Source organism: Alosa pseudoharengus, unplaced genomic scaffold, assembly GCF_046254945.1.
Source record: "Alosa pseudoharengus isolate Yale_2024_CS ecotype anadromous, Long Island Sound unplaced genomic scaffold, YU_APseudo_1.1 YU_APseudo_1.1_scf_14, whole genome shotgun sequence".
NCBI classification, from domain to species: domain Eukaryota; kingdom Metazoa; phylum Chordata; class Actinopteri; order Clupeiformes; family Clupeidae; genus Alosa; species Alosa pseudoharengus.
The window spans coordinates 6,884,100-6,897,241 of record NW_027468609.1 but is presented as its reverse complement, the minus strand read 5'-3'; the positions used below and the strand labels follow the sequence as shown (position 1 = coordinate 6,897,241).

The 13,142-nt window shown below is 43.3% G+C and overlaps 1 protein-coding gene across 1 annotated transcript; it reads right to left on the bottom strand.

The window, feature by feature from the left end:
- Window positions 1-8,240: 8,240 nt before the first annotated feature.
- Window positions 8,241-10,670, bottom strand: LOC143122767 (tubulin beta-4B chain). Its single transcript, XM_076283626.1, has 4 exons — window positions 10,535-10,670; window positions 9,765-9,873; window positions 9,564-9,674; window positions 8,241-9,472 (listed from the first exon to the last, which is right to left on the bottom strand). Exons 1-4 carry the CDS (start codon window positions 10,589-10,591, stop codon window positions 8,412-8,414), a joined length of 1,338 nt encoding a protein of 445 aa, XP_076139741.1. The 5' UTR covers window positions 10,592-10,670; the 3' UTR covers window positions 8,241-8,411.
- Between the last annotated feature and the right edge of the window lie 2,472 nt (window positions 10,671-13,142).

Here is a 13,142-nt window from a genome sequence, read left to right as displayed (position 1 = left end):
TGGTCTTAACCTTTGAAATCATTAGATTACAAAGTGCAGAGTGTCTAGATCATCGCTTAGAATAATCTGATGAGCATTGTGAAGCACAGTGTGGCTGCTATATGAAATGCTATTATTGGAAAGCTCAGAAATGAAATCTGCCATACCTGATGTATGACTGACACTTGGAACCCTTAAGCAGGGCACAGCAGAGATGCGGTCCCAACAACCTTACAATCTGTCCCTCTGACTACCCACCACTGCCCCCTGCTGCTCAGTCGCATACGAAACATCTTTAACCTCAGCTCTGTGCTGGGGCTAAGCTCCATTTCCCCTCTGTTTTAGCCCCCCCCCCCCCCCCCGCCCCCGCCTCCTTGCCTCTGTGCCGTAGTCGTAGACCCCCCCTGACCCCTACCGCTTTATGAGGAGACATATGCGTAAGTCTCAGTGTTTTATGGGCAATACAGCGCTGGGACATGCAGGAGGTTCTGTAAGTTCTGTCCCTGCACTACGAGCACCTCCATGAGTCGAACTCTCTGGTGTGGAGCTATGGGATGACAGAGGGGAGGTGTCCTGGTGGGCTTGTGCAGATGAGGACCCTATGAAAACAGAATGGGTCATTTCTCCCGTCATCCGCTGCCGTTCTCATAGTGGGTGGTGTCTGAGGGAGGGGGATTGGGTGGAGTGGGCGCAGTGGTAAAGCCTCACGTCAGACAGATGGATGGTTCCACAAGAGCTCTGCCACCGACTGGGGGTACAAGAGTGGAGGGTTCACTGATAACTCTGCACCAGGGGGAGCAAGGAAGAGAAAGAGATAGAGAAAAGAGAGAGAGAACAAGAGAGAGAGAGAGAGAAGAAAAAATAGAAATAAAATAAATAAAAATAGTTATTCTGGTTCAAAAGAACAGACAGAAAAGATATGGTTTGACAACGGAAAGGCTAACAGAGATACAATATTCCATTAAAACTGAAGTTAATTTCTGATGATCTGGTCTTCACATTCTAATAATATGATAAAGTGTTGATGATAAAGTGTTAAATGATTAGGGTTATATAATAAGAGGAGGTTTAATTAATATTTCAAAGTTCATCTAAGTGTTTATTAGCACATATCACTCTGGAAAAAGACACTGCAGTGCTAATTGGGAAGTGAGTTTCCTTTCCACACCTGAGGCCAAGCCTCAAAGCAGAGGCTAAGGAAGTCTCGCTACGATAACAAATCATGCACCATGACGAAGGCTAAGAAAAATGTCCTGTCTTGGATTTACCATGAAATGAGGGAGAAATTCAGGAAGTTGGAGTGAATAACTATATGAATGATGCCTCTAGCTTGGTAGTTCATTATGGGGGAGGGGGTATTTTATGTTGTTAAAAATAATTGTTCCCCTACAAAAAACAAACTGAAATTTGAACCATGTACATATTGTTTATCTATAATTAATAACTTTGGTGAATCTTTTACTTACATTTTTGTTATACGTAGAAGTAGGCCTAGAGCAATAGAATATGTTAAACGCTTTATTTTAGGGAGTCCTTGTTCCAGTGTATCTACATAATGAAGTAGGCACACAGTATAACAACCTACAGGTATAACAATATGTAAGGTCATGTTCTTACGTTGTCCATACATAATGTATTACCAAAAGATCATTAGTACACATAAGAAGTGCTTGTTACAATACTTTGCCAAAGTGGCCTCTCTCTGGGAAGGAAAAAAAGAGGCTATGGTGAGGTTTGGGACTCTTGACATCCTAACATTAAAGCGTAACTCTGGAGTATAGGGTCTATTTACGGTAGTTAACAGGTTCAAACATTTCATTGAAAGCAAAAATGAAGGAATTTTGAGCAAGACCATATTTTGCATTGAATGGGCTGAGCTGGCCCCTTTGGTAAAAGCTATAGGGGGCCAGCTAGCATGTTAAAAAACATACGCTATTTTACACCACTGACAATGCTCAAAATATAACTACACTTATGTGGTAGTGTGGTGAGGGTCCCTACAGACAAACCGAAGTATTGTAAATGTTGAAAGTGTACAGAGGGGTTAGAACAAGACCTGTATCTGAAGGAAGGAAATCCCCTGTCTTCGTGTTCTGGTAGCGCCAAATTAGCGGGCGTGTTCGACTTCTTCGAGAACTCTATACTATAGTCAATATGATGTAGTCATCACTGCTTGATTCAGCAAATCAAACAAAAAGTCTTAACAGTGTGAACAATATTTAGTTTTCATTAGTCACTCAGTCTGTTAATGTAGACATAATGCAATGTTTTTTCTCATGACTGCTTGGGGGGAAAAGGAGGGAGCATCTCAAATGTGTAGTTTGGCAACATAAATAGAGATCTATGAGGGCACAACACATCTTGCATGCCCACTGAATCTCTCATATTTCCTGTGAAGGTGGTAATGATCTTGCACCTTTCTGAAAGCTTGCCTTTCATATAGAGGCTTGCTAAATCAGTACAGATCTCTGTACTGTTGTGATGTTTCAGAATCTAGGGGGTGGGTCACTGACAAAGTCTAACTTTTGGTACAGCAGGATGTAGACCACGATGGACACAAGGAAATTAACCTGAATCCAGGGGATGAAGTCAATTCCACAGCAAAAAATGAGGCTATGCTACTTAACCCTTAAGGAATGGGCTTTTACCATGTGGATGGTCCTGGGATTTCCACAATCTGTCCAGTTCTCCCCCATCTCAGTTACTGTATGTCTACAATGACACTGTTGAATCTGATTCTCAATTGAACCTGATTGAACAAAAGAAGATTTATTTTACATTTTCAGCCTTCAATGTACTTGTACGTGTGCTTTTCATAACATGGACATATCATCCCGGGGAAGCCTGTTTTTAAAAGTAATCATAGCTCTCTCTAGGAATAAAGAGCTGTTTATTTGTCAATGTCAGTCTGTATATATATGTATGTGTCAGTACACACACCACAAAGTGTGCCAGACTGTATGAGCCTGTGTGAATGTACTGTCTGTCTGTGTGTGTGTGTGTGTGTGTGTGTGTGTGTGTGCCGATCCATGCCGCTCCTGTGATGTCTCGCCACCATGCACATCGCGCCGCAGGATTCGACAGCTCCAGCGTGGCAGGGCTTGATTGATGAGCCCATTCCAAATGTTTTTTCGTCCAAATCAGTGGGAGTTTAGTTGCCTTTGCGCATTTTAATACCAAACAAAACATTAGCGTCAGATTCCTAGGGCTGGTTGGTTCTCCCTGGATTTCATTAGTCATCCCTGCGTAGCGCGCTAATGCACCGCATGGCTCCGGGACACGAGGAGAGGCAGAGGAGATGAGAGACAGAGCAGCGGCAGAGGGCAGGGGGCCATTAAGGCATGATCATCTCATTCGGAGATTCCCTACTGCTCAGAGTCCCCGAGAGAGAGAGTGAGAGAGAGGGGGGGGGGGGGGGTCAGACCAAGATTGTGTTTATATATAAAGGTATTTCAAGTATTAAGTATTATTATTTGTATTATAAACATTCATTCAATTTGCTCAAAATATCATATAGGTATTTTATGATTTTATGTAGGTCTTTCATGACAGATATCATTGACATTTCATGACATTTTGAAAAGGTACTTCTCTCCCCATCCTGATCACAATATTCTCCTAAACTAATGAATAAGAAATGACCAAAAGCTTGCAACCTCAAAACTACCCTGAACTGACAACTAACCCTGTCAAAACAAACACCCCTTGCCAAAGAATAGAGCGCAGCGAGCTGCGCTACAGCTTGGGAGAAGGGAAGAGGAGGAAGGAAAATCATATTCTGTGCCTAATGGTGCGAGGCTCTTCCTGCACCACACAATCATCTGTGCGTAACACGACTCATCTTCCCTCCTCTCCCTGCCAGGCCAGAGATGCAATTACACCCCCTCATCTGCAGGGGGCTCTTCTCTTTTACCCCCTTTGGCCCCAGACTGAAGTTGGGGAGGGAAGACGGGAGTAGGGGGAGTGGGGGGGGGGGGATGGGATGGTGCTCCTGATTCACGGTTAATCAATCATCGCGCCGCTGTAATGACGCCCCGCTGCTCCCCTAATGTCTTCTGGCAGGAGCCAGCGCCGCTGGCATGGAGCTCACGCAGGCACACATATGGCCGCTTCCAATGAGTGACAGGACCCCTTTTGCGCGCGGCACCCTGCTCACCGGATGCCATCAGCCACACGCTCACTCGTACACTCGCCTCCGGCAAAGAGTGGAGAGAGACAGTTGAGGAGAAAACAGAGTTTGGAACGAAGGTAGAGAGAAAGAGAGATGGAGAGAGACAGGGAGGGAGAGAGAGAGAGAGAGAGGGAGGAACGGAAGCATACTGTGTGTGTGTGTGTGTGTGTGATACAAACTTTAGTCCTGCTTGGCTGATCTCCTCTTGTCAAAGTGAACTGTCAAGAACACTGCACCAAATAGGGCAAGACTGACCTGTGTCTGCCCACCCAAAAATGATTTAATGAAATAATCTCCCTCTCCTGAACATGTGGGAACCTGTCAAGACTCAATACTCCTGAGGAAACAGGAGGGGAAACTGACTCAAGCATTTCAGAGGGAGGTCAGGAGAGAAAATGTTTTACATGTCCTGTTTTTATAGACATCCTTCTCTCCATAAATCTGTCCTTTTCAGTGGGTTACTTAAAAAAGAAAAACCCTCGGATTAATTTGAACTTAACCTAGACATGAACAAAAACATTAAGACATTGACATACATTCTGTAACATGCAACCTTACAACCTTTACTTTCACTCAATTAAAATATAAAAGCACATGCATCAGCGTGGTATCTAGGTAACACTAGACTTAGCTACACTCTGGATTTCAATGGGATAAAGGCTAGATCCAGGCTAAGTTTGGATTTCACTGGAGAATCTCCTTTCAAAATACAGGTCAGCTGAGGACTAGGTCAAACATGGTCTTTAACACTGCTTTGCCCAGCATAAAATATTACAAGGATTATAATTTTATTTCTGATTTGAGGCAAACTTCAGGTGATGTTTAAAAAAATGACTAAAGCCTAGAGGTGATACAAGTCTTCTGTAGCAATTCATTTTTCTAAATAAATAGCCTTAACTATCTTTATATCCTGACAGCAATCCCTGAAACAAAAAACAAATGTATAGATAGATACAATGTGACGCTGGGACTCACATGAGCTCCAAATTTCCTGTTACCTAACCTAAATTAGGTTATTTAGGAAGGAAAATTCCTAAAGGGTATCTTTGTCTACCATTTATTCTGTGTGCATAGTATATGGATGGCTGTCCAAGTGGCAAAGTCTAGAGAACAAAACAAAGAACTGCCGACATCACAGGCCATTGGCTGAGGGTCACACAGAGACAGTGATCTCAAAATGACCCTCGGAATGATGTGTGTGAGCTTGGCGGTGTGAAATCAACATCTGAGAACTGTGCCTCTGCCCATAGTGGTCCTCTCCCGTTGGTTACACCTGACACTATTTTCAAGGAGAAGAGCTTCCTGGGTCTCATGTATTGGCATGCGGAGGCGATCACATGAAGCCCATCTGTCCAGAGAAAAACCTTTTCATGGATGTTTATGGCTGCTGCTGCTATAACTGCATTCCACACGCCCCCCCCCCCCTCTCTCTGTCTGTCTATAGGCCTACTTCTGGCACTTATGGAGTAATCCATCATCCACTTTGAATGTTCTGTCGGCATCCCGCAATATGTCACAAGATTTCTTTATCTTTCTGGGAGATGGGTGCCTAGAGCCCTTGCATGTGGTATAAAACTGAATTAGATTTGGTGAATTAAATTAGAATTAAGCCATATGGAGAGGTGAATGGTGTGTCATAAAATGCGAAATTAGTGCATTCAAACTTTCAGAGTCACTACCGCAATTTCAGCTTCGAACGTTAATTCTGATTGATGGGAGCCTACCCAATCCCATGATAGGCCTACAGGTCTTCAGAGAAGATATTTCAGACCACATCAGTCTGATGTGCTACACCTGCAGCAGACTACAGAATTCCTTTTCAATTTCTCAGATCATCAGTGGACAAGGACAAGCGTTAGTCAAATGAATAGCTTTTCTTCCCAAAATGTAACAATTAAAGCAGCACCTTATAAGTCTAAATGGACCACGGCTAACCTTTACTGACAGGGTCCTGTGCCATTTTCAATTCATCAGTCATAGAACCTAAGTTTATTGTAATATTCAATCATGCATACATTTTCAGTATAGGCCTAGTAGGCCTACATTTGTAGCGCATATTCTCTTTAGGCCTATTGCCTTGTGGTCAGGCCTATTAATATTTCAACCACACTCAAACTTAAAAATGTACAACTAATAAAATACCATTTCGATTTCAAGAGGACCTATGGCCATTTTTTCCGATCTGAATTTACAATTATGACTAGACCTAATTATTGTAGATCTATGTCAAACCTGCTGCAACACAGAATTTGCTTGAGCATCGTTGTCTCCAAACTGTGTCTGTATAGCCTAGCATTAAAGCCCAGCTATCTATCCATATTCAACCTGCTCAACATCACTGCTAAATGAAACGAGACATTCAAATGGCCTCACCGTCTGTGAGTAATACACAACACACCCAGCTGATTCCATTAATGTTCCTGTACCTTTCTGCTCGGTGGTTTAAAAGCAATTCACTACCGCACTTCCCCAATGTTCCATGAAATTGGGCCAGATTGCCGTGTCTCTTTAATTAATGCATTGCTCGTTACACTAGAATAGCTTTTCAAGTCATTATTTGAGTTTTTCTAAGAGCAAGTTTCTAGTTTTAATTAACCTCCCTATACATTATGTTCGTCAATACCCATGACAGGTGTAATCGCAAATGTACCTTAATCAGCTCAGCTCTGATGCATTCACGTTTACAGAAAACTGAACTGATAGCCTACAGAAGAAAATAAAATCATACATCAAACAGAATATTTTTTCTTTAAGGCCTACTTTCGTAGTTTTGCAAGACAGGTATTTATTGATGACAATTTGACTGCTGCATTTATCTGCATTAGGCCTAAGTATTTTTCTGCTAGTAGTCGACTTTATAGATGTAGACTACGTCATGTATGAGCAAAAGTTCCACTTGACAAATTTAAAACAGCAATTCATAACTCTGTTTCCCCTGAACCCAGCAATGACCCTGTTTAAGCAAACGTCTAGTGTAAAAAATGTCCATCTAGTGGTTTAGTTTGACCCGCTGGTACCCAAGCAAAACTAGAATGACTTCAGTATTGTGATGTTTCCCAGGCCTGGGGCCTATTGCACAAAACTAGGATAAGGGATTAAGCCGGGATATCTTGGTTATCCTGGCTCAATTTATCCGTGATCCAGTTGCACAAAAGCAGGATAGGGGGCAGCAGAATATGTTATGGTATAAGTTACCATGGCGATTTATTCTTTGGAGCTAGCCTGCTCCAGACCAGGCTAAATTCCAGGATCTATTTAATCTCATCCCTTATCTCAGTCAGCAGTCACCACAAACGGAAACCAATAATTATTCCACTGCCCACTACACATTGTTATCACATATACCTAGACCCATTGTCATTATTTAAATGTTTGTGATCATTAATTAACTTTTACATACTCGCCATTCCCGACCTGTCATGCGACAATGTGACATCACGGGAGTGCCTAACCATTTCGCACGTGGTGGTCGCGGAACTAGTTGCAATATTCTCCTAAACAGAGGTGTTGCTGTTGTTCACACCGTAGAAGAAGCAATGAAGCCGCTAGTTGCCATGGTGAATCAGTGAATCTGTGATCGGTGGCGGGGTCTATTTGAGGGAGCCGTGAGCGCGCACTTATCCAGGATAGGTTTCACCTGGCTTGATGAATCCGTGTCTGCTCATCCTGGCTTGGTCTTTGTGCAACCAATTAAGCCTGTACGCTCTTGTTTTGGATTCATTGAGCGCAGCTCAGTAACTTATCCCGGATGTCTTAATTCTGCTTTTGTGCAACGGACCCCTGCTCTGAAATGTAAAACCTAGGTTACAACCAAAATGTTCAAAGAGCAAATAGTTTCACCACCACAATAAATCCCTTAACAATTGATGCTAGCCACAAGGGGGCAGCAGGTGGTAAGCACAAACTAGCCTTCCACAAGCAAAGGTTGATGAAACAGCTCTGGCTTGAGTAGGCCCACCTGTCCTGAACAGTGCTGGACCTGATATGACTGATCTCAGGTTGTTCATTTAAAAGTTATCAAGTCAAAGACAAAAAGACTCCAAACATATTAATGGGTAATGAGGGGAAAGAAAGAGACAGTGCAATGATCTATCAAAGTTAAGTGTTTATTAGGAAAGTGTTGGTCGAAATTCTTTAATTTGATAGCGGAGAGACAGTTAAAAGGGAACAAAACAGAACAGGAAAAAAAAGACAATAGAACATTGAGCGCTAGAGGGGAAGCTTATGCCAGCTCCTCCTCATTGAGCGCTAGAGGGGAAGCTTATGCCAGCTCCTCCTCTCCTTCCTCCTCAAACTCACCCTCTTCCTCAGCAGTGGCATCCTGGTACTGCTGGTACTCAGACACCAGGTCATTCATGTTGCTCTCGGCCTCAGTGAACTCCATCTCATCCATACCTTCGCCAGTATACCAGTGCAAGAAGGCCTTGCGACGGAACATGGCGGTGAACTGTTCGGAGATGCGCTTGAACAGCTCCTGGATGGCGGTGCTGTTGCCGATGAAAGTGGCTGCCATCTTGAGGCCTCTGGGTGGAATGTCGCAGACGGCGGTCTTGACGTTGTTGGGGATCCATTCGACAAAGTAGCTGCTGTTCTTGTTCTGCACGTTGAGCATCTGCTCGTCCACCTCCTTCATGGACATGCGGCCGCGGAAGACGGCAGCCACCGTGAGGTAGCGGCCGTGGCGTGGGTCGCAGGCAGCCATCATGTTCTTGGCGTCAAACATCTGCTGCGTCAGCTCTGGCACAGTGAGGGCACGGTACTGCTGGCTCCCCCTACTGGTGAGTGGGGCAAAGCCGGGCATGAAGAAATGCAGCCGGGGGAAAGGCACCATGTTGACAGCCAGCTTCCGGAGGTCAGCATTAAGCTGGCCCGGGAAACGGAGGCAAGTGGTTACGCCACTCATGGTGGCAGAGACCAGGTGGTTGAGGTCTCCATAGGTAGGAGTGGTGAGCTTCAGGGTGCGGAAGCAAATGTCATAGAGCGCCTCATTGTCAATACAGTAGGTCTCGTCGGTGTTCTCCACTAGCTGATGCACTGATAGCGTGGCATTGTAGGGCTCCACAACTGTGTCGGACACTTTGGGAGAGGGCACCACGCTGAAGGTGTTCATGATGCGGTCAGGATACTCCTCCCGGATCTTGCTGATGAGCAGCGTGCCCATGCCAGAGCCTGTGCCGCCACCTAGCGAGTGAGTGAGCTGGAAGCCCTGAAGGCAATCACAGCTCTCGGCCTCTTTCCTCACAACATCCAGCACAGAGTCAACAAGCTCTGCTCCCTCGGTGTAGTGGCCTTTCGCCCAGTTGTTTCCAGCTCCACTTTGACCTGACAGGAAATTCTGCTGTTAAGACCACTTTCTGAACGAATCCTTTAATACGGTCACTTAAAATGTAGCCCAAAAAGTCAAAGAACTCACCAAAGACAAAGTTGTCTGGTCTGAAAATCTGCCCGAAAGGTCCAGATCTGACAGAATCCATCGTTCCAGGTTCAAGGTCAACAAGGACAGCTCGGGGGACATATTTGCCACCTGTTACAAAAGTAAACATAATTGAAAAACAAAACTGCATAACAAATATGCATGTTATCAAATTCATCTGATTGGATTCAAATGACTTACCTGTGGCTTCATTATAGTAGACATTGATCCTTTCAAGCTGCAGATCACTATCACCATGATAGGTGCCAGTGGGGTCAATACCGTGCTCATCACTGATGACCTCCCAAAACTATGCAGTTTAAAAACAAAGAAATACCATATGTTAGCTGGACAGCAAGCAACAGCTGGCACACTAGCAAGGCCAAGCAGGAGGCTGAAGGGAGGCGGGCTAAGCAGCAGGTGGCAAGTCATGTTTTGGCAACTTGACACCTATATGAGTATGTCAAAGTAATGTACGTTAACAGCGAATCTCTAACTAAATGAATGACCTGGTAAGACCTTAGCAACCGTTTGCAAACATGTTAATGGTTTACGTAACTGTTAACCTCGTTCATCATCAGTTGTCAACCAAGCAACTAAGTTAGTAAAATTCATCACAATTCAACGCCATTGCCAAGTTAACGTTTAGTTAATGTTTGCAGTTGTTAGGTGAAGTAGGAAAAGTCGGGAGTGACAGTTTACATAGAACTAATCACAAAATGTCTAAAAGGCTAGAAGCTACGTTAATGTTAACTTAATGATGCTTAGGCTTGAATACAAATCAACGTTACCGAATCAATGTAAGTTAAGGTGATTTCCTAGGGTTAGCGAGATAACGTTAACTCTGTAACGTTAAATTAACAGGAATAACGTTATCTGTTCAATTAGGAACAGACTTTCCTTCGGTTGGCTCGTAGCTCGTACCACCACAACCTGTTGAGCCGGCCAAATCAAATATTCAATATACAAACCTTGGCTCCAATTTGGTTCCCACACTGCCCAGCTTGCAGATGAACGATTTCCCTCATTTTTACACAAACTACCTTTAAAATGACGATAGAAAAAAAGTTTTGTTACTGTCCTGTATGACAGCCTAACCACTCCACCAGTAACCAGAGCGTTAACTAATTCAAACAATGAATGACCAGCACTTATAAACTTTACCGACCAACACATTTACTCATAAATGGTTGAAAAATGCGTCAATCATGGAAAAGAGCAATCTTATTGGTTGACATACATTGGCTGCTCTGACGCAACGGATTTTGATTGGTGTTTAACGGTTACAGTGGGTTGTCAATGGCGACGAGTCAGAAACATTTGAAGTCGCTCATTACCTGGCAACCTTTGTTTCTGGTGACCAGATATGCTGACGTGAAAGGGTGAAAGCGTGAAAGGCGTGCAGAGACATGTTATGTTGCATGTTCAGTGAGATGAGATTATATAGCCTGCAGTAGGCTAAATTTGCAATGCCAGCTCCAAGCATTGTATTGAAGTGGGAGTTGGGCTTCTTAATGCATTTAATATCAGATATTCTGTTTCTGTTTCTTTGCTGTAGGCCTATGTAGGCCTATATGTTGTCGACAGTGAAATGTTCATTATTTGAGGCGCCAGAAACAAGGTAGCCAAAGAAGTCTAGGTAGGCCTAGACTACACCTGATCTAAGATAATTTGCATCAACTTATTTCAGGCAAAGAACATGAGCTTTGTTAGAAGTGTGTGAGTGTTGGTTTTAACATGCCATTCCCCTCAGGGATAGAAATAGTCTATCAATGGGCAGATATTTCACTCTAGATAACACGCAACTAAAATATAGCATACAACTTTATGTGTGTTTGGGTGAGACATGGTCAGCACGTTTCTTGAGAAAACAATTCACATCGGTATATAAAAGTGGATAAGAGTCGTTTTAAGTCAAATATGCACATATCTCACACATATTAGTTAAAGTGTAATAGAGCAACTCATGACAAGATCATGGTCATTGCTTGCATAACCTACACCCGTTCAAATACTTCTGTTCCCTTAAACTTTACGTGTACCTGCCTGGGTGCTTGCTGGTGCTGATGCATCAGGTTTCCTCAAGGCAGGCAGGAGTGCAACATGAGGCAGGGAATGCATTATGCATGCCTGATGAGGAGAACGGGCCTGCAGAGAGGAGAGGAGCGGATACAGAAGCAGGAGAGCAGAGGCAGGTGTGAGCTGAGCTGGCAGAAGGCAGAATTGGATTAGAAGAATAGGGAGTTATAGCTCTGTCAGCACAGGAATTGTAATGTGATTAGACCAACATTATGGTCCCAAACTAAAAACGTACGACTTTGTTTGAGAAAACATAATTGTAACTCCTTGTTATCTCAGGGTACTGTTAAAAATGTTGGACAGAATGTCAGAGTTTGAATGTAATTAAAAAAAAAAAAATCAATCTCAAGAGGTATAGGTGACATTTCTTTTGGTGCAAAAACTCTTTTATAGCAGCTGTTTTAGATGTGAAAACTAGGCCACTTGCTGCAGCTGAATGCTCTGGCTTTAGAATATGACTCATTGGCGCATTAGGGCAGGAGAATTTCAGGCCAGGACTTCAGTGGCAGACATGCCATGCAACAGCTGTCTTGTGCTGTGGGTGATATCAATAATGCAGACCTAGATTACCTTACACTCTGTCTGTAGCTAATGTAATGGTGCTCAGGCTCTGCTTTGTCACCCCTCGACATGGGTTCATTTATGTGTTTATATAATGAGAAGTTTTTTTTCTGTTGTCTGTTATTGTAGTTGTGAAGAATAGTAGTAGTAGTAAATCTTGGAGTGTGCAGGATAGGCGGTATCACTTTAAAATAAATACATGCAAAACAGTGTTTTAAAACAGGAAATGCTAGCTTAAACCACCTGCAGATTTGAAAGACCATTCATACACGAGGAAAATAGTGTTTTCTATTCCATTACTTTTTACAGCTCAAATTATTTCATTTAGTAGGTTTATTAAAATAAGCCTCCAAACAGCCCATAAAATGGCATTAAGCAGGTTTGTATGGCTGAGTATTGTAATGCCGTACGCAGTTTTTATTGAGATATTCTGCCTTAATCTTAACAGATGTAAAAGTAGGGTGGTCAACATTGCTTGGGACAAGCCTTTAATTTGTATTGACCAGTCCACAGTATACTGCTGTAGAAGAGGCAGTTTAGCTGGGCTTGGGGCTTGTTGCTTGGCCCATTGTTTGTTGTGCCGGACCCTGTTTTCTCTGCCCTCTGCTCTGTTGTTAGAGATCCCCCAGGAGAAAATGCTCCAGGACGAAACAGAACCTCCCCCACGGCTGACAAACAAAAACAACTCTATGGAAACGGCACAGCTAACCCATGGAAACCTGAACCACACACCAATAGAACAGAGATAAATGGAGATTAAACACACACCCCTGCTCCATATACCTGTCTCATGAATGGTGTGACCTTCTGTGAAAGCCAACATCCTACATCTGATGCTCCTTATCTTCCCAAATGCTTTTACAGGGTTGAATGTCATGTCTCGAGTTTAAGCTTGACATGTTCCTATGGTCTTAATCTGTCTTGTATAAAGCTTGCTTA